Here is a 20,405-nt window from a genome sequence, read left to right as displayed (position 1 = left end):
TTTGGCTACCGACAAATGGGCTCCCGACATATTGGCTCCCGGCAATTGGGCTCCCGACATATTGGCTTTTGACAAAATGACTCCCGACATATTGGCTCCAGAAAAATAAATGATATGACCACTATTGGCATAAAAGTAACCATTGTGTCCTACCTCCAATACCACCATAACCTCTTTTTAATGCCCGAATGAAATTATTTTTTCATGAACCAACATTAATTCACAAATAAATCGAGCCCTTAACAGCTAAATTCCACCAATTCTAAAGTTTTGATAATGTTTAATTTACAACAGAAAAGATCTGTTGCTTAAAAGCGAGCACAGAAGTGTAAATGTATGATATACATGATGTTAACATGATAACAGCATTTTGTTTTGATAACCTACAAGCATAGTGGCGTAGCGAGGTCGGGTGTCACCCGGTGCGGCACTTAATGGTATCACCCCCCCCCCCCGCACCGGGGCGTTGCGACCCTTCCCAGGGACAAACTTTCAAGTTTTCGATTTGCAACCCCCCCCCCCCCCCAACTTTCGATTTGCACCCCCCTCAACTTTTTCTCTATATATTTTGCTATTTTTTGCCTTGGTGTCACCCCCCTAAATGGTGTCACCCGGTGCGGTCCGCACCCCCCCCCCTCGCTACGCCCCTGTACAAGCATATTGCAGTTAGGAAAGTACAGCGTGGACCCTTCTCCCCACACAATGAGTTGGAACAGCCTATAACCGACTCAATTATGGATGTCATAGATAGATGACCCTTAAATTAAAACATACTATATTTTATAATAGATAAACTAATATAAAAATAAGGCCTGCCGAACAAGAGATGCATACGTTGTATTACACAAGAGTGTTGGATAAGCTAACTCTAAAGAATATTGATGAAGGGGTCCCACTGGCAGATGTCATATTCAATGAGACCGCTTTGCCGGGACAACTTAGTCTCTACAGAAACGGTATTGTCAGTGCAGTGGCGTAGCTAGGAGTTTTGGGCCCCTATGCAAAAATTATCAGTGGGCCCCTTCGTCAGCCGTTAGGCTAGTGGCGTCGCTAGGTCGGGTCTCACCCGGTGCGGCACTTCGTATTGTCACCCCCTCCCAGTAAACAAAGCATATATATATATATATATATATATATATATATATATATATATATATATATATATATATATATATATATATATATGTATATATATGTATATATATATATATATATATATATATATATATATATATATATATATATATATATATATATATTTATATATATATATATATATATATATATATATATATATATGTGTGTGTGTGTGTGTCGGCCTACATATGTATATATATATATGTGTGTGTGTGTGTGTGTGTGTGTGTGTCGGCCTACATAGGCCTAAAATTTATATATATGCCACATACTGGTACACGTACGTGTTTAAGCTTTAATCACTGCTGACTTAATAGTAACGATGTTTATCTACAGTCTGTTTATAATACAGTTGGATGTAGCATTGTTTTCTTTATAGTTTACGTTTACGTCGTGGTGTCACCCCCCCCCCCCCCCCCTCTTGATATAATTTTCGATTTGTACTTAGATGACTATTTAACTTTAACTAATGGATCTGGAAAATGGCATTTCATTCTATAAATTTTACAATTTTTTGCCTTTGGTGTCACCCCACCCCTAAATGGTTTCACCCGTTGCGGTCCGCACCCCCCGCCTCGCCTTCGCTACGCCTCTGCGTTAGGCTACAGAGGAGTTAAACGAAGAGATCAACTTCTACTTACGATGGATATTTTTTAATATATAAATATTCTGAAGGCAACATTTTGTATTTTATATGTCCTGATTTTGTATTTATACTATATTATTATGCTTGCCTACTACTGCTAAAAAGTTTATTTATAGGCTGATTCTCTCAATGTCTTGCACGACAAAGTGATATAGCCTGTAGTGTTATTATAACGATTGGGCTCTGTTTGACCCACAAACACTGAATCCCACTGCCGAAACGGTGGGGGGGGGGGGGGGGGGCTTTTTGGAACTTTTAACCTTTTTCTTTTTTAAAATTATTTATATGTAACAAATATTAAAATTCCATTGTAAAAGTTTTAATTTTTTATGAGGGAAAAGGGCCCCTATGTGCCTTGGGCCCCCATGCCTTGCTTACGCTAGCTTTACGGTAGCTACGCCACTGTGTCAGTGGTCCTTTTGTCTGGAGCCAAATTGACAGGAGCCTTTTTGTCGGGAGCCAAAATGACGCTAGCCTATTTGTCGGGAGTCGTAATGACGGGGGCCGTTTTGTGGAGAAACTAAATGGCGGGAGCCTATTTGTCGGGAGTCGTAATGACGGGGGCCGTTTTGTGGAAAAAACTAAATGACGGGAGACTATATGTCGGGAGCCAAAATGACGGGAGCCTATTTGTCAGGAGCCTTATTGACTGGAGCCCTTTTGTCGGGAGCCTATATAACGGGAGCCTATTTGTCGGTAGCCTAAATGACGGGAGCCTATTTGTCGGGAGCCTATATGACGGGGTCCATATGTCGCTGGCCCTTTTGACGGGGCCGATTTGACGGGGTCGTTTTGACGGGGTCGTTTTGTCGGGGTCGTTTTGACGGGGCCGTTTCGTCATTGGCCGAATTGACGCCGCACGTAAAATTGATGTCAAGTGTGTAATAGGTTTTTGTGAGTGCTGAATTTGATTTTTGAGATGTCTTTTTCATTTAGCCTAATTGTGTGGATTTTTAGTTAAGAAGAAGGGTGTTTGGTATATGTGTAGGATAAGTTTGTTTTGGCATTTGTTTCATTTGCCTGGGGCTTGCAGCAATGTTTGCTTGGATGTTTTATACAAACTTTGTCTGCATTGAATTGCATTCAAGTATTTTAAGAACAAAAATGTTAGTTTTATTTTGTTTAAAAATTTGAATGATGTGTTGTATACATTTCAGTATTTACTATTTTAGTTTCACTAATCTAAAATAGCTTTTTTTTTTGTTTTGGTGCTAGAGTTTTTTGACGTAAAAAGAATGTTTAGTTGTACATTTTGCCATCACCAAAGCTGAAATTCCTTTAAGAGCCATATTAGCCAGAAAATATTTTTGTTTTCCTAGTTTTATTGCTGTTATATGTTATTATTGTGATGAAAGTTGTCAATAAAACATTTAGTAAAAAAGTTGTGGCATACTTAAAAATCTTTGGTTAGAATTCTAGCTCTTGTTCTCTTTATTAAGGGAAGTTTTAACAAACACATCACTAATTGATATTGTACATTTTATTATCAAAATACAGAGAACAGAGTAAATAACCTACATAAGTTGGTGTCAAATTTAGTTCCCCTCTTAATTTTTAAAAATTTCTAAAGGATGGCACAATATTTAGGATTGCATTTATGACCGTATTTGGTTTATCGTATTCAAACTGCACTTTGGGGAGAATAAATTAGAAAAAAATTGCAATTCTGTGATAAGTATTAAAAACAACTGTACAATTTTAATGAAAACAATTTACATGATGTACAAAATTAGAAAAATATGAACAATTTCCTCCACCCCTGATCATAGTTTTTTACATTTTAAAAACTTGTCTTACATCGCACATGAACAGGAGTTGGTCCCAAAAAAAATTGATAAAAAATGACTGAATATAATCAAGAATGTCCAAGTTACATTGACTATTATGGTCTTAATTAGATCAATATTTAAAATTTGCAGTTGTATAATTGATTTATCATTCTAAAAAAAACTAGTAAGGATATCAGAAACAACTGCAAAACATTACATGTATAACTCTGTGTCTAGAAAATGTAGGTCTACTTTTTAAAAAGTGATTAAAGTTTTAATTTTTAATATTTCTTTTTTGAGGGATGCCTAGCTTCAAAATGGCTGTCTATCAGTGTGAAGGGTTACCAGTGTAGATTACTGAGTAAAACAATGAACAGTATTAAGATGCTATTAGTTTCCTTAGTTTAAAAAACATTAACATGGAACAAAGATTATTTGCAAAATATAAAATGAACACAATATTAATTAAAAATGCATTTTAAAAATTAGAGAAAAAACAAATCAGATGCAGTTGTATTATCACAATAATTACTAGTCAAATATTACCTGGTGCTGTGATGAGAAGAATAAATTGTTTTGGAATTTCATTTGGGAAATTAAGTAACTACTGCCATGGTGTAAACCAGGGATTACAAAAGATAGAGTACCTGTAATGTAGCTGCGGAATGTTGTCCAGTAATAGGTAGATATCTGTAGTAGGAACTAAAATTTCCGTTAAAAGAAAGTTGAAATTAATTCTTCTCTTGAAATTTTGAAATAAGAGATCTAACCCAACCTTTCATAATGACTAAGTTGTCCACTTCACTACTCTCACTATCCAGTCTACACATTGACTTTGAGGGTTGCAGCGTGGCGTTTTCAAAGGTGCCAGATAAGTCAGATTCTGGTTGATCGGAGTTGCTGCGCGCCCTGTGGATGAATTGGTTGCCGGAGCTTTCTGCGTTCATGTAGATGAACCTGCTGGCATCTTTCTCATGACCTGGGTTGTTGCTCGTTGGAGAAAAATGTCTTTTGGAATAATCCATGTTTAAACTGTCCCTAGATTTAGACAGGAAAACATTTTCTCTGGATTTTGTCCTGAGGAGAAGACTTTCTCTAGATTTAGACAACGAGTCGCTTGACCTAGCGAGAAAATCTCTGGATCTGGATAAGTTATCCATTGACTTAGATAAACTATCACGAGAACTTGAGGTCCTTAAGCCGTAGACTTTAATGTCATCATTGCATCTGTTGTCAGTTGCCAGGGTAAAAGCCAGCTTGTTGCGATGTTGTGAAGGGGGTTGGGACTTGGCTCTTGACCCGATTTCACGCTCTTCGCTGGCCTGTCGGCTAGAACTGCGTCGGCCGTATAGGACATTTTCCCGTAAAGTTTCTAGCCTCTGACGTATCATGGCACCAGGTTCTCTACGTTTCACCTCCAACACTTTTGGTGCCTGTGGCTTAAATTTTTGTTCGATGTGCTGGACGTATTCCCGTATAGATTTTCGTGGAACTGGAGACTCCACTTGACTGACAGGTAGCGGATCCTCGTACACGTCAACAATAACAGGATTATCTTGAAAAACAGAATCAAATGCAACTGATAATCTCCGCTCATAGAAACTGTCAGTAGAATCAACAGACTCCCACGAACCATGCCGTTTTAAACTGTCGGTTTCGTCTCTTGATCTGGTTTTATCAAGTTTAGGTTTGACTTTTGGAGTTGCTTCTTTGGAAGAAGGTTCTGAAAATTCCAGGACTGGATCGTCATTGTTCTGATGAGGTTCAGGGGTCGCCTCACTGACGTAAAGGTCGCTGTCAACATTGTTAGGGGTAGAGTCACTAGCACTTGAGTCGTGACTGTGAAGAGAAAAACCAGAGTCAGATTGCTCGATCTCGCAATGTTTCAGGGCAGGTAGCATCATGGCTTCAACATCTTCCGTTCTTACAGGCAGTGAAAACCTTGTTGGTTCTACTGCAGCATCACCATGGTTACCCACTGATGTTGCTGGTTCCAAAGTTTTGACATCACAAGTGCTGTTTGGGCGGTTGTCGTGAGTTGTGGGCTCTGAACTTTGTGGAGATTTGGGTGGTGGTGGTAGTGAATTAGCCATACGGGACCCTAAAGATGAAGATCCTAGTGCGTGTTCTCTTAAAACAGTTTCCAAGTCCCTTTCTTCTTTCCATGAGCTCGCATCTTTAGATGATGAATGGAAACTCTCTACAGATTTTGCTGCAGGTGCTTCATCCTCTTCTTCTTCCTCGTCTTCTTCCTCTTCATCAGAAGTCTGTACTGAGGTGTGGCTGTAGTCGCTGTCCCGTCTTATCCCAGACTGATGAGCCCATGCGTTGAGCTTGTGTTTTAAAGTGCCGACCATGCCGTCGCTGGAACTACTGTCCTGGCTGTCGTAAGATGACGTTGACAGTGACGACACAACTGACAGTCTTTTTATGTTAGCTTCCTCTTCTTCAACAGTTATAACAGGTAAAGATGTTGGGAATTTGTTTGGGCTTTTCACACTTTCAGAAGATTTGCTGATGTAATCCTCCATCTCCGCCACCATTCTGTTACTTTCATCTTTCAGCTTATCCACATCCATGGAGGAGGGTCTGCTGTTGTGTGAATACGCATGCGGATTAGACCCTGTCATGGCGACAGGCGTGCTGTTTGAACGTGTTAGGCTGTGAGTGTGAAACGCAGCGGGTTTGGTCAAAGTCACAGCTAGGGGTGGACCCCCAAATGCACTGACCCCCGATGGCATACTTCCATTCAGTGCGGGGGTTTTATTTCTGAAGAAAGACGAACCTAAGCGACTCTCAGCATCAGAGCTGTGTCTTTTCATATTTTCTACTGTCATGAATGATCTAGGGGGCGTGGCGTATGGAACCTGGTTGGATATTGATTTCCGATCCTCTACGTCTTTGTTAAGCATTTCCTTTAAAAATGCTGACTTTGGTTGTATTTTAATAGGCGATGGTGACGAGTCCATGCGAGGGGGGAAAGAGTTTCTGTTAAGATACACCATCCAATCGAAATTTTCTTTATTTACCGAGACCTGGAACATTTCGGTGAGGTCAGAGTGACCTCTAGGCCGAGCGGTCTGGCGTGAAGTGTTGGCAGCCAATGGGCTGATGGAGAAAGAATTTGACCTGTTGGGTGTGTCCAAGCTGGAGTTGGATACATCCGTGTTTTTAATCCACGGGTCCTCGTTAAGATAGGACAGGTCATTCGTTGACCCGTCTGTCAGTTTCTCAACGCTGTTCCAATCTGTTAACCTTGCACTGTTTCGTTTCAACTGAACCTCAGGGGTCGACAAATGCTTTGAAGTGTTAGGCAGACGCAGTCCTTTGTTTCTCAAAAGTGCCTTCTCTGACACCTTCTTGCTGTAGGAATCGTGGAAGGCTGTAACTTTTCTAGAACTTGATTCCTCAGTCTCCTCTTCATGGCCTTTGCCTCTTCTCCTTAAATTCCTTCCGCTAACTAAATCTTTTCTGCTTAACCGGCCTTGACCTTTCTGAGGAGAGACTTTATCATTAAGGACTTCACTGCTTCTTGAACCAGCTACCCCATTCATTTCTTTCTGTGATTCCTCCCCAACTTCAGAATTCTCTTCAACTTCATGTCTGTAGTTCAGATTGGGTAGGCTGATTGCTTTAAATGGAGTGGCGCTTGTGTTTTCAGTGACTCTAGGGTCGCTTTCTTTTTTAACAGGTTCATGCTTTGGAGTTGAACTCTTAAGAGAATCAGCTGTATTGGCAAAAGGCTGAATTTCGTATGTTTCAATACCATCCACGTCATTTTTAACTGGCAGGACTTTCTTATCCTTATTTTTAAGTTTACCATCAAGATCATCGTCAGAATCGTCAATGTTTTTTAAGTTATGCGCAAGAAGATCTAAAGGATCTTCAGGCTGTAACTTTTCTTCTACTTTCTCAGACTTGCTGACAGCTCCATGTAGCTTGCCACACCTCATCATTATCTCAGTAAAGTCTGCTGAGATAACCGGGTGAGCCCGGACAGCATTTCTGAAGCTATGGGCTCTCTTCACGAGGTCGGCTTCCTTCTCTTTGTTCCTGAGTTCAATGCTGTTGTCCTCGGCTGTTTTCCTGGGGGTCGGGCTGTCTGGGGAGCTGAGTTCCGGAGACTGCGGCGACCCGACAGCTGCGGTGAACATGTCGAACACTGGAGAGGTGAGGTGGGTGATGGCGCTGTTGAGGCTTTTGTTCAGTGGATCCAGAACTGTGGGGGTGGGGAGGCTGATGGCTGTCTGGCTCTGGCTGCGTCGTCTGATGGCGTTCTGTGAAAAAAGTTATAAATACTTGTAGAGAATGGACCTCTATATTTGATGTATTATAGTTATAGATAATGGTCTTTTATATTTTATGTTTAAAATGCTTAATGAATAATTGTGAGAATGACCGGCAGGTATTACTAATACAGGAGAAGCCATGAATTACAAATGTCTGTTGGTATTCATACAGTAGCACAGCACAAAATGCCCTGTGATTGCCCAGCCGTTGGAACTAATACAGTGACAAAACAGGATGAGCCATGAAATTTAAATCCCCAGGTAATGAAATTAATCGCTAATAGGATTGTACCCAAAAACCCCTCATCTTATGATATAGTGTCTTGAATATATATTTCAGTTAAATTTGAAAGTCTTATGAAATATTTTCAATATAAACAAAGAAACCCTGTTTAGAAAGTATATTAATTTTTGACACATAATATGATCTACAATCAACTAAACCCTACAGCTGTCATGAACTCAGTGCAATCATACCACTGGAAACTGTTTTAGTGATTTAACACATACGACATCGGAAACAAACCAAGCTTTTATTTTCAACCCACCTGAGGAACCAATAGTCTTCTGTGAGCATCAGGAGACTTGCTTTCAGAGCGGCGTCCCACGTCTTGTGCTGTTTTGTTACCTTGCTTGGAATCAATCTGAAAAGTGATTGCATCAGAGTATATATTTTTAAACTTTTGGAATAATTCACATGTAAGGGATGACTTTTCTTTTGGGGGTAAAAATAATTTATGATAATGATATAGTTAAAATTTGTATGTTTACCTTCTTATTGGCAGCTGTGGGTGAAAAGAAAAATGAAAAAAATTAAATTATTATATTCAACACCATGTAAGACACTAGCTATCAAATACAGTTGTGTAGACAAAGCAATTTTAAAAAAAACTGAACTTGAAAAGAAAGAATTGTTCAGAACTCTTTACAAAATTTCATGTAATTTTGATATGAAAGATTTTATTTAACATACCTTTCTTCCTATTTTGTGGTTTTAGCAAGCTGAAATCTGTAAAAAAATTATAAGAAAAATATTTTATGCGATATTAATATTTTAAAAACTTAAATTTTAAATAATAGCCATCTATGTAAACTAGACAAATATAAATCAAAGCTCGGGTTATGAATGCTTACTATTTTAAAATAAAAAATACTTTAAAAATACTTTCTAAAAAATGAGTGAATTTAAATGAGAAAAATATATCCTTTATGGTAAAAATTTACCTGGCAAACGTGACCCAGATTTCCTTCTAAACCTTCTCTTCTCTAGATACTCTGGAGCTGTGTGTTGGTTTTTCCTCACAGCCTCTAAAGCTTCTTTGGTGACATAATCTGATCAAATAAGATGATACACAATGACTAATTGAGAGAAAAAAATTACGCTCTTATGGGTCATCCACTTATGACGTCCACACTGAGGGGGGGGGGGGTGTCCAAAATAAATAGACTTATGTGGACACTGTGGATTTTTAAAGGGAAAATAAATGGAGGACCCCTTACACATTTTTATTTTTAAATACCATAGAAGTCAGTACTAAAATCAGATTAAAGTAACTGGTGAAAGTTTAATTACTAATAAGATCTTTATAATTATGGCATTTCAATATTAAAATTTATAATTTAAAATGAATCTATAAAGAGAAAGACATTTAAAAGTCTTGTTAGTATAGATTTTCATTTATATTTTAATATAATTTCTTCTTCTGGGTTATAATCTACATACAATTTATACCCGTAGATGTTCAAAATTAATTTAATTCAAAATATACCCTTCTCCATCCCACTGTTTAAATTAAATCCCTCTTTAAATTTAATCTTATTAACCTATTCCTATCACCATAAATTTAAACAAAACAAAATAACCAGAGTAGCCTACCTTAGATCATTTTACATTAGTATTTTATAAGATAACTACACTCCCAATACCAGCGCATACATACATGATGAAAACGTTTTTAACCAATCAACATTCAAGATGCCTCACCATCATCATGGTTGGAGCCAAGCTGCATAACCAGGTTCTTGACGTTGTCTGGTATCCTCCCCTTGAAACTCTCCAGAATCAGCCTCTTAATCTCCTGGCACCAGCGCCTCTTCTGCTCCATGTTTCTTGCCTGAAAATGTATGGAAACGTTGCCAGACTTCCGTGGTAAAAATACAAAAGTTGCTTATAAAGCCAATGCCTACCAGGGGTGGACTGGCCTGCTGGTCTACCAGGAAAAATGTCAGTGCTCCCCCCCCCACACCCCCCCAGATGTGGTGCTGAAGACTATTTGTGTTTTGACTTAATAAATAATTATTTGTATTTCTCCATTTTACCATTTCACTTCCTTCATACCATTATGTAAAATTCTATTTGATGAGGAATAAATGCACAATGAAAATTTCAATTTGGGGTTGGAGGCCAGCCCACCCATGATGCCTTCTGTTATATAGTAATTTTTGCTTAATAGTATTTAGCATTAATAGTAAGCAGCAGAGGAGTAGTGATGGGGGGGGGGGGGGAGGAGGGGGGCCAGGGGGCGCCAAAATGGGTTGGAAAAAGTAATCAAAAGTTTGAGGGGGGGAGGGTGTGAAAATTGAAAGTTTGTCCCCGGCCCCCGGGAAGGGTTGCTACGCCTCTGGTAAGCAGCACAACAGGCAAGTAGCTGTAACAAAATTTACTGTTTTGTTTAATTTTATTTTATACAAAAGGATGAACATTGATTTTAAAAATAGGCCTAAAGGGTCTATAGGTAGAACTGGCTTGTTTTATTTTATTTTATGCACAAGATAAACAATGACTTTAAAAAAGACCTATTAAGGATAAAGGCAAGACTGTCTGGTATTATTTTATGCAAAAGATGAATACTGATTTAAAAAAATATGCCTACAGAGTCTAAGAAAGGTTAAAAAAAGTGTGCCAGGATCTGAAGCAGGTTATCAAGCTGTTAGATTTACCTGTAAGGTGTACTGGGCCCGTGGGTTGTCAAACGGAATGACGTGAAAACTTAACGGCTCATTAGGGATGACCTCCACCAGCATTAGATCAGAGCACTGCAAAGAAATGAAAAAAAAAATATTCTCTATTAAAGTAACAACAGAATATACAGATTTTATAATATCGAGGACCAACTGTCGGTTGGTTCATAGCTTCTATCACAAACCTAACCATGGCTCTGGTACCTCTAGAAAGTATTGCTATAGCTGATAGGGAACTAAGGGCACACAGCTGTGGCTGCTTAATGGAGTGGCATTTTACTGGCCACTAGGTTAGGACCTCTATAATGTGACAGATACAATGGGACTAAAAAACCTTGTTGATGGGACCTCTGGCAAGACTATATGATAGGAACTCAAGGGCTGAAGGACTTGGCCTCTGAAATTGAACCTCTGGTAAGACCCTATAATGGGATCTCAATATAACCAGAGTATAGGACATTCAATCATAGTACACTGAGATGGGACCTCTATAATAGGACCTGTGATGGGATCTATAATAGGACCCTGTGATGGGACCTACTACAACCCTGTGTCAGGACCTCTGTGATGGAACCCTGTGAGATGCCCCTAATATAGGACCTCTAAACACTTACCATGATGAATGTCTTGCAGCTCAACATGCCCCCATCTTTCTTTTTGCTAATCAAAAGTCCTCTCTCAAACAGAAACACCTGCCTGGATGCCTTAGCACCATACACACGGAATGAGCTCTGCAATACAACATGTTGACATATATACATACGCTAGTGAACATAGAAGTGGTGTGGAAAACAGCTGTCTTGATGTTTCTGAGATTAAATCTATGTAAGAAAACAATGCTGGAACCACCAGCTTACTGAAAGTGTGAGCTGCCGAGTTTGTTTTAGCAAATGACCTAGATCAATATGACATAGATCCTTTGATGGCCTACTAGCTTAGTAAATTTTTAAACTCCCTAACTCTCTGCACTATGTATTGATCCACTAACCCGATAACCCATTACCTCAACTGACCCACTGACACAATTACCCATTAACCTACTTTTCCACTGTTCCAGTTACCCAATAACCCATTACTCAACTGATCCACTGACATTATCTATGACACATTGACCTACTTCACCAAATACCCCCTGACCTACTGCCCTATATTTTGAGCAACCCACCTCCAGGACAAGCTCCCCCAGGCGTGTCAGATCCTCCCCCACATAATCCTCCAACTGGCTCTGAATCTCCTGAATCCTCACAGCATGCTCGTGCTTCCTCTTCATCTCATTGATGTGGTGCGCCATCTCGGTCATGTGGTGGAACGCCTGCTCCAAGATCCCAACTTCCTTGCCATCTTTCTCGTAGTTCTTCACGATATTCTGCAAGAGGAGGAATGGTTAAAACAAAATGTTGCACGAAATAAACACTAGGAGAAGATTAATTCAGGCATGATTTAAAATGCAATTACGGGTAATACAAATTAAATTAATGCTGGATATTAAAATTTATGACCATCTATTTTTAAGGTATAAGGACTCATATACTGAGTAGTTAGGTGGTGCACGAGAAAGTAGGCCATGCACTAGACGACTAAACAGCAAACTAGATAATGGAAATTGTGCCCTAGGGAATGGGATTGTGCATGAACATTGTAATATAACAAAATAGGACAATTTTACCCATCCCATAACACCACAAACATTACACATCATGTGATGACATCATACATCATGTGATGTTTTGTTCATGATACAAAACTTATTGACAGGTGCAGCTACCAGGCTTACCCCAGGTTTCTTTCAGACATTTTTCTTGAAATTTAAACTTCTAGAGGGAGGAAGGGGGGGGGGGGGGCTTAAAATTACCGGGTAAGGGGGAAATTGGTTTAAATTTAAAATCATTTTTTATAATTTTTATATGTGCCTCCACCATTCCTCGGAGATGCCTAAAAGAAACCCTACACCACATTCCTCACCTTCAATTTACTTAGATCTAGATCTAAGTACTTTCATGCATGCAACTCATTAAGCCCTGATGGTATTAATTACATTGATTAAATCCACAAGGCGATAACGAAAACCCAGCCCACCTGTAGAAGCAGGTGGTACTTGAGGATCCTCTGTACGGGCCTGAGCAGGTAGGCCCCCAGGGGCAGGCCGTGCCCCAGGGCCATCTGGCGCTCCTTGCATAGCTCGCTCAGTTCGTGGTGCTGCATGAAACGGGTCAATACTTCTACAGCCCTGTGGGAGAGGAAAATATTTTTAAGAGTTATTTCCCTTAGCTCTATCTACCGGGTTTGGTAATTCTGATAAAAACTGTTCAGGTAAAAATTCAATTACTTCTACTTTTACCACACTAAAATATAAGGCAATAAATTAATATAAAAATAACTACTTTTAAATGTACTATTTTCTTATTTGTTTAAAAAAATAATAAATAAAAATTGGCACTTAAAAGTCGACGTCATTTATGGAAGCGCCACCCCTCCCCCCCCCCCCCCCACCCAAGAAGATTTCGAGAGACTAGAAATTAAAGAAACTTAATTAAAGTTTTAATAATAAAAGAAACACATTTCTACTTCGTTCTTCATTATAATGTTGGAAGGTATTTCATCCAACACATTGAGTATTACATGTTAACATCTTTGGCAATATATCCAGAATCCTTTTTTTCTGGATTTGCTTCCATAGGCTTTGTCCACGCAAGAACAACAACGCAACAGTTGTATAAATTTGGAGTTTTCTCTCCTAGATGAGTTGCTGTCTCAAGCTAAGGAGCCTAATCTACTCGAGAGTCAGAACTCTAGACTTGTGGAGTTAGCAACTTAAAATAGTATGCTCCACCTGTAGTTCCTGTGCTGCATGATCCTGATGTCTATCCTTGAACGGAAACACAAGACCACATGGGGGAGGGGTGGGGAGAATTATTGAAAATACACAATGTAAACAAATGGGGAAAAGACTTTAAGATGGGATGCGAGTCTCTGGCTAAAAATAGCTGGCTGCCATGTTGGAGCTCTCTTCAAAATGCCATTGACGTCACGCCCGCTCCGCGTCGTATGCCTGACGTAGTGCCTTCCCCTCCTGCTGGCGTGCTGGTGTTTACAAAACAACCCTGCTCCCTCCACCCACGCCAACATGTTTTACCATAACAATACGATCGCTTGAGGCCCGGGGTATTTCTAATATGTGGCCCACTTCCAGGAAACGCCCTTGAGTTGGTGGCGTGACGCAGTGGCAACTCGCTCCCATGTTGTCACACGTGGTAAAAAATTGAGATAGAGCCCCAAGGCAGACGTTTGCGAGAAATGCGCTACGCGTTCTTGGCGCGTCTGTTTGTTCTCGTTAACTCGACCTAACTCGGCAGCAGCCATGTTGGTAGCATTGAAATCCTGTCACGTGGTTAAATATTGACGAGTGATTACATGTTGTCACGTGGTGACATGTTGTCAACGCATGCTGCTAGTCTGGCTTAGGCCGAGCTTTGCTGGTTTTTGGTTTAGCTTTTCAGAGGTGAGTGTTGTACTGTGGTGGGGAGGCGAGGAATCAGGTAGGTATAGGTTTGGGGGGGGGGGGGGGGTGTAAGGGGAGGGGTGGACACTAGATATGGGTGACATGAGAATCAGCGGTGAGGATTGAGTACGAGCTAAAAGGAATGACGAGCTAGGAGTACTGAGCACGAGCTAGTAACAGACAGTGCACTAGGTAACAGACAGTGCATCAAGTAACAGACATGTGCACCAAGTAACAGATGGTGCACCAAGTAACAGATGGTGCACCAAGTAACAGATGGTGCACCAAGTAACAGATGGTACACCAAGTAACAGTGCACTAGGTAACAGACATGTGCACCAAGTAACAGTGCACCAAATAACAGTGCACCAAATAACAGTGCACCAAGTAACAGTGCACCAAGTAACAGTGCACCAAGCAACAAGTGGTACACAAAGTTAAATATAACCGATGCATGAATGCCATAATGATAATGAATAATGACCGCCGCGTATAAATAAAGCCCACCAAAAGGCTAAGCGTCCGGAATTTGCTGTTCACATGGACTTCAACGCGAGCCAAACAAAACTTCAATCAACTTGGAGACTCAAAGACACCGATAAACGAAATGGGCGGGTCAGTCTTTGACCAGGAAATGAAAACCTTTGTGGTCGCTCACTGGAGAAAAATCTGGCCATTCCGTTTGACCGTATCGAAACGAACCGTAAGCCACGTAGCTCAAACAGAAAGTTCTAGTCTTGTGTGGTCACACACACATACTACTTATTCTATTTGCTTTTTGATGTCGAGAGTAGTTCACGTATTTCCAACCTTGACCCGCGGGGTCACGTGTGTGGCCACTTAGTCGTAGGTGTTGTTTGAATCGTCTTGTCACACCCGCTAAAGTAGACTCGTCCAGTGAGTCATAGTTCAAGAGGTCAGCTCGCCTGAGCGAGTGGTGGCAGTTACAACTTAGCTGACCAGAAGTGTACACTAAACATCAAAGGCGGGCCTTACCATGAGTAATTAGTGCAGTAATCGGCCTCGACACGAGTAAATAGTGCAGTAATCGGCATTACCTCAGGAAATTAGTGCAGTAATCGGCCTTACCTTGGGTAATTAGTGCAGTAGTCTGCGTAGATGACGAAGCCTTTGTTGTGTTTAACGAAGCACTGGGCGACCTTGACGGGGTCAGCGTCTGTGAGTTCAAGGTCCTCCAAAAATTTGCTGAAAAAAAAAAGATATTTTCGTATTTCTAAAAATAATTTTTATACTGTGTGTTTGTATAGTGGAAATGCAACATCGAGGTGTGGGGGTGGGGGGGGGGGGGGGGGGGGGGGGAAGCCAGTCAGGACATTGGGGTGGGGGTGGGGGCGACAGGACATTGGGGTGGGTTAGCCAATCAGAACGTATTATTACATTACATTAAAAATGGGGGGGGGGGGGCGGGGCGGGGAATTCGCATTTGGGGGACGGAGGACTTTCACAACCAAGTAGATTAAAAGAAACAAATCTAGTCATAACCCATCTAATGACCCCCCCCCCCCCCCTTCCCCATATATTGTAATATTTCGTTTAAAAACTAGCTACTTAGAAATCTCAAATTAACAAAGGACACACAACCTTAGTGACGGTAAAGAATTGCATTTGCAGACTTCGACCCCCCCCCCCCCCCCCCAACCCATTTGATAATTAGTCAGATTTTCAGCAGACTGAAGGCCAATGTCAATTTTTGAAAAACTTGACATTTTGAAATATTTAGACGAAGGTTTGTTTAGCTCCTTAAAATTAATTTAATGAGGTAAATAATCAAGTGGATAATTAGGCATCTGAACATCCACTTCAGGGTGTCAGGAATTTTGAGTAAATTAACTTATGCAATTGTTTGCCTTTCTGGAATTAGCATGTCCGGGTCAGTAACCACTGGGGTAGGTCGAGAATAAAGGAAGAAAGGAAGAAAGGAAGAAAGGAAGAAAAGGGAGTTTGGAAGGGGAATGTTAGGGCTAACGTTGGTCCACAATCCACACACATTACATATCGAAGCTCCATTCTAACGTTGACATGTGGATACTTGAATGAACTAACCATGTGGATTTATAGATACTGAATGAACTAACCATGTGGATGAATGGATATTTGACCAGAGGCGTAGCGACCCTTCACGGCGCCCGGGGACACACTATCAATTTGGCGCCCCTCTCGGTAGCAAATTTTCAATTTGCACCCCCCTCAAACTTTCGATTTGCACCCCCCCCCCCCCTCAAATTTTCGATTTGCACCCCCCTCAAACTATTTATAATGCAAAATTGTAGCTAAAATGACATTTTAATTTGTTTTTACAACCCATTTTGGCGCCCCCTAAGGTCGGCGCCCGGGGACATATGTACCCCCCCTGCCCCCCCCCCCCCCCATCGCTACGTCTCTGTATTTGACAGAGCTAACCGTTTGGCGCATGGATATATGAAAGAACACAAAGCACGTGTAGTGTGTAGAACTCACCAGCCGAATGTGTAGATCTCCCGGATGTTCCCGAACAGACAGTCGATGTCCTCACGTTCCTCACGTGACACAAGGATGCTCTCTAGCGGCTCAAGGTAGCCCTGAAATAAAGAGACCTTCACATCAGACGACCGGAAGTGGGCTGAATTTAGGGTACTTGATCATTCACGCAACGTAAAGGTATATCAGGGATCAAAGAAAACGGTAAAATAAATTAAAACATTAAGTATATATGATAGAATAAGTCATTTGGATTCAAAATTTGTGTAAGATGAAAGGCTTAGATACCCTGATATATGGTAGGGGAGGAGTCGATTGCCTATTCTTTGTTCAAATTAAAGTAGTAATATAAATGAGAAGCGACCTACCACCCTCAACTACCTGCCTCCGTTTTAGACAACAAGGTCGTGACGAATGTTTCTTTAATTTAATAGATGGCTTATTTTTAATCTTCAACTCGGCTATTTTTGGTGTCACCGACATTTTGGACGCTTTTTCTAAACAGGAAACGCGTATACATGTTAAAAATAACTCTTCGTAAAGTTGGTCACGAACGGGTTTAAAATAAAACTACTCAGTTTACCTGGCTAGAAAATTGAGACTAAAATAAATTTGCCAGTTAAGCTATCAAATAAAAAATAGACTTTTAAAGTATGACTGGAGATGTTTTTGAAGAATGTAAACATAGTGCAACAAGTCGCAGATAGTAGACAGATACAAGTTCTCTGCAACTTATCTAACAAGGTCAGCTGGTATCGTCTAAGATAAGATGGGATGAGGAAGCTCCTCCCAGATGAGGAGGAACTTCCTCCCGATAAGTTATCTTTATTGACGGGGAGATGAGAGGCTGCACTATTTAGCTTATTTTCAGATATCCTTCCGCCCCGTTGCACTGATTAGCTTACTTGAGAGATATCATTCCGCCCGACTTCGTCAGACTGAGCTGGCGTTAAGCCTCGTTTTAGAACAAAATGACCCATAAGGTATTAGTAAATAAAGATTGGAGATTATTTTAATAGTACACATTTCTGTTAAAAACACAATCGTAAATATTATCATGTATAAATATATGTTTATTTCAATCCAAAAAAAAACGGCTTTGTAAATAAATGTAAATTTTATATAATTGAAAAAAAAAACTATTTAAACGGAATATTCCGCTAGCTATTAAAAGAAGACACTAGATATTTATCTGAGACATAAACAGCGGTGTTTGACCTGTTAAAAAAACAACGCAGTGTTTTTTATAATTTGTGAGGGGGGGGGGGGTGGGGGGTGGGGGTGGGAAGGGAAGAAGGGTTAACAACCTGATTAATCAGGTTTGTTGATTAAGGTCTACAATCTCGTGCATGCTGATTACGAGGCTGTACAGGTGGTGGCACTTAACATTATTATGATTTAAAAAGAAATGTTGACACTTTATATAAACAAACCTACACCATCCCTTCTATATGCCGAGGTCAAGAAACATATCTGCCCAATTTTCTACTTCAGCGGACACTGGTAAAAGTATATATTTTCTATGTAAATTCCATTTCGTCCGGGTTGTGAGGGGGGGGGGGAAGATGTCTGGAAGAAACTCTGTTAGAGAATATACATCTTCTCTGATCAAAATATAAATATTGTAAAGGAGAGTGAAAAAAAACCCTCGAAAAATTGGATCCCACATACAACAGCTGGATATTGTGTGCGTTTATTCTTGAACGTGTTTGTGTACACGATCATTCTATTTGATAGAAAATTAAACAGGCTGTAGAATCTCTTGATGTTTTATACGTACTGTCAATGCATCGTTGTCATTGTTCACGGTGGAGTATGTTTTAATTATTTTTTTTACGTTAAGTATACACATTTATTGTCCATCTCCCAAAAAGAAAAAAAATACCATGCCTATCTCTAGAGGGCAGCGGTTCTTAACTTGGGTTCGGTAAGTCAGTCTCAGTGGTTTGGCGGAGGTCAAGACACACACCCGACTCAAGGGATTCACGATCGACGTTTGTCAGTGCGGACGATAGAACTATTATGAAGAGTTCGGTGAATGCGCATATGAAACTGGTGGGGTTCGGTACCTCCAAAAAAAAAGGGTTAAGAACCACTGGTGTAGGGCAAGGTAAACTAGCGGTAGACGCAATCAAACTCAATGCCGTCTGGCGTTCTTTGATTAGAACAAGTCTCCCCCTTCTCTCTTTTCCCCTCTTCTCCTCATCCCCCCCCCCCCCACATCTGGAGGACAACAATGTAGCCCAGGTGAGAACATCCAGTATCTCCCCCACCCCAGGTAAGTACAAAGAATTACGCCAGAGATGAGTCGGTACATGGGAGGGAAAGGGGGGGGGGGGTCAAGGAAAAAATGGCGACGATAACCGAGTAGGGGGTCGGGTAAAATTGACTCTCAGGTGTAGCAAGGACGTCGGGAGAGGGACACGCCCATTGTTTGAAATCGAGGCACGAAATGACGGGGTAATGAGGGGGAATAGAGGGTTGAAGAATAAGAAAATAGGAAGGGAAACTATCCGAGGCCAAACGATGGTCCTAACAAGCCTTAAGACACAACGGTGAGGTGTTTATAGATGGGTATAATAAAATACTTAAAAAAAACTTTTTAAAAAACCACGTTTTTCTTGTGGACTAAAAAGTAGAAAATAAATTTTTCTTTTGTGCTTCCTCGAGCTGTGCAGGTTCTTGTGATGACTGACAAAAAACGTGGGTACGTTCACCATCAAATTTCCCGACCCATCTGCCCGACCCACGTTTTTTGCCATCAAATGTATGAAAATTTATTTTCTACTTTTTAGTCCACAAGAAAAACGTGGTTTTTTAAAAAGTTTTTTTTAAGTATTTTATTTTCTCCTTTTTAGTCTGTTGCTACACATGAAAAACGTGGTTTTTAAAAAAGTTTTTTATATAGTTTATTTTCTACTTTATCTAATGACTTGATTAAGTATGACTTGACTAAGTGTTTATAATTACACGGTCTAAAAATCTTGAGCGACCAGGATTCGAACCTGGGTTGTCGCGGCCACAACGCGAAGTACTAACCACTATACGATCACGGCCAGCGCGCTCACATCGATTGGGGCCGAAGTAACTGTGTCAATAGGCCTCCAGTCTTGTCGGTATCTTTAGAAATCATGTCCTCAATTTTATGGTCCTTGGGGCGTAATTAAATTAAGCTAATTACGGTCTCTAATTGCTAGTTTTTATGATTGCATCTGAAATTGTTAGGCGAAAGTAGCCTACATGCCAAATTTCAGATCTCTAGAGCAATCAGAAGTGGGCTAATTTTCGATGTCAATTTTAACAACAAACATCCAAACAAACAAACAAACGCGAAGCTGAGTTCAGAAAAACGTGTTAATACTTAAAAAAAACTTTTAAAAAAACACGTTTTTCTTGTAGACTAAAAAGTAGAAAATAAATTTTTCTTTTCTACTTCCTCGAGCTGTGCAGATTCTTGTGATGACTGACAAAAAACGTGGGTACGTTCACCATCAAATTTCCCGACCCATCTGCCCGACCCACGTTTTTTGTCAGTCATCACAAGAATCTGCACAGCTCGAGGAAGTAGAAAAGAAAAATTTATTTTCTACTTTTTAGTCTACAAGAAAAACGTGTTTTTTTAAAAG

The 20,405-nt window shown here is 40.3% G+C and overlaps 1 protein-coding gene across 2 annotated transcripts in view; it reads right to left on the bottom strand.

Annotated features, from left to right (window-relative positions):
* Positions 1 to 3,248: 3,248 nt before the first annotated feature.
* Positions 3,249 to 20,405, bottom strand: part of LOC131951994 (uncharacterized) — a 75,508-nt gene continuing 58,351 nt past the window's right edge. For both annotated transcript variants that reach the window (XM_059314475.1, XM_059314474.1), the window contains exons 3-14: positions 16,780 to 16,880; positions 15,391 to 15,507; positions 12,879 to 13,029; positions 11,968 to 12,168; positions 11,417 to 11,533; positions 10,782 to 10,877; positions 9,826 to 9,955; positions 9,066 to 9,173; positions 8,815 to 8,850; positions 8,613 to 8,626; positions 8,390 to 8,485; positions 3,249 to 7,829 (exon numbers count right to left, since the gene is read on the bottom strand). In XM_059314475.1, the coding sequence (XP_059170458.1) occupies positions 4,284 to 7,829; positions 8,390 to 8,485; positions 8,613 to 8,626; positions 8,815 to 8,850; positions 9,066 to 9,173; positions 9,826 to 9,955; positions 10,782 to 10,877; positions 11,417 to 11,533; positions 11,968 to 12,168; positions 12,879 to 13,029; positions 15,391 to 15,507; positions 16,780 to 16,880 (4,713 nt within the window). In that variant the 3' untranslated portion in view covers positions 3,249 to 4,283. The remainder of the gene's footprint in view (positions 7,830 to 8,389; positions 8,486 to 8,612; positions 8,627 to 8,814; positions 8,851 to 9,065; positions 9,174 to 9,825; positions 9,956 to 10,781; positions 10,878 to 11,416; positions 11,534 to 11,967; positions 12,169 to 12,878; positions 13,030 to 15,390; positions 15,508 to 16,779; positions 16,881 to 20,405) is intronic.

This window comes from Physella acuta, unplaced genomic scaffold (assembly GCF_028476545.2).
Source record: "Physella acuta isolate Inbredline_101_S28 unplaced genomic scaffold, ASM2847654v3 ptg000844l, whole genome shotgun sequence".
Taxonomy (NCBI): domain Eukaryota; kingdom Metazoa; phylum Mollusca; class Gastropoda; family Physidae; genus Physella; species Physella acuta.
This window is presented reverse-complemented; position numbering and strand designations above follow the sequence as displayed.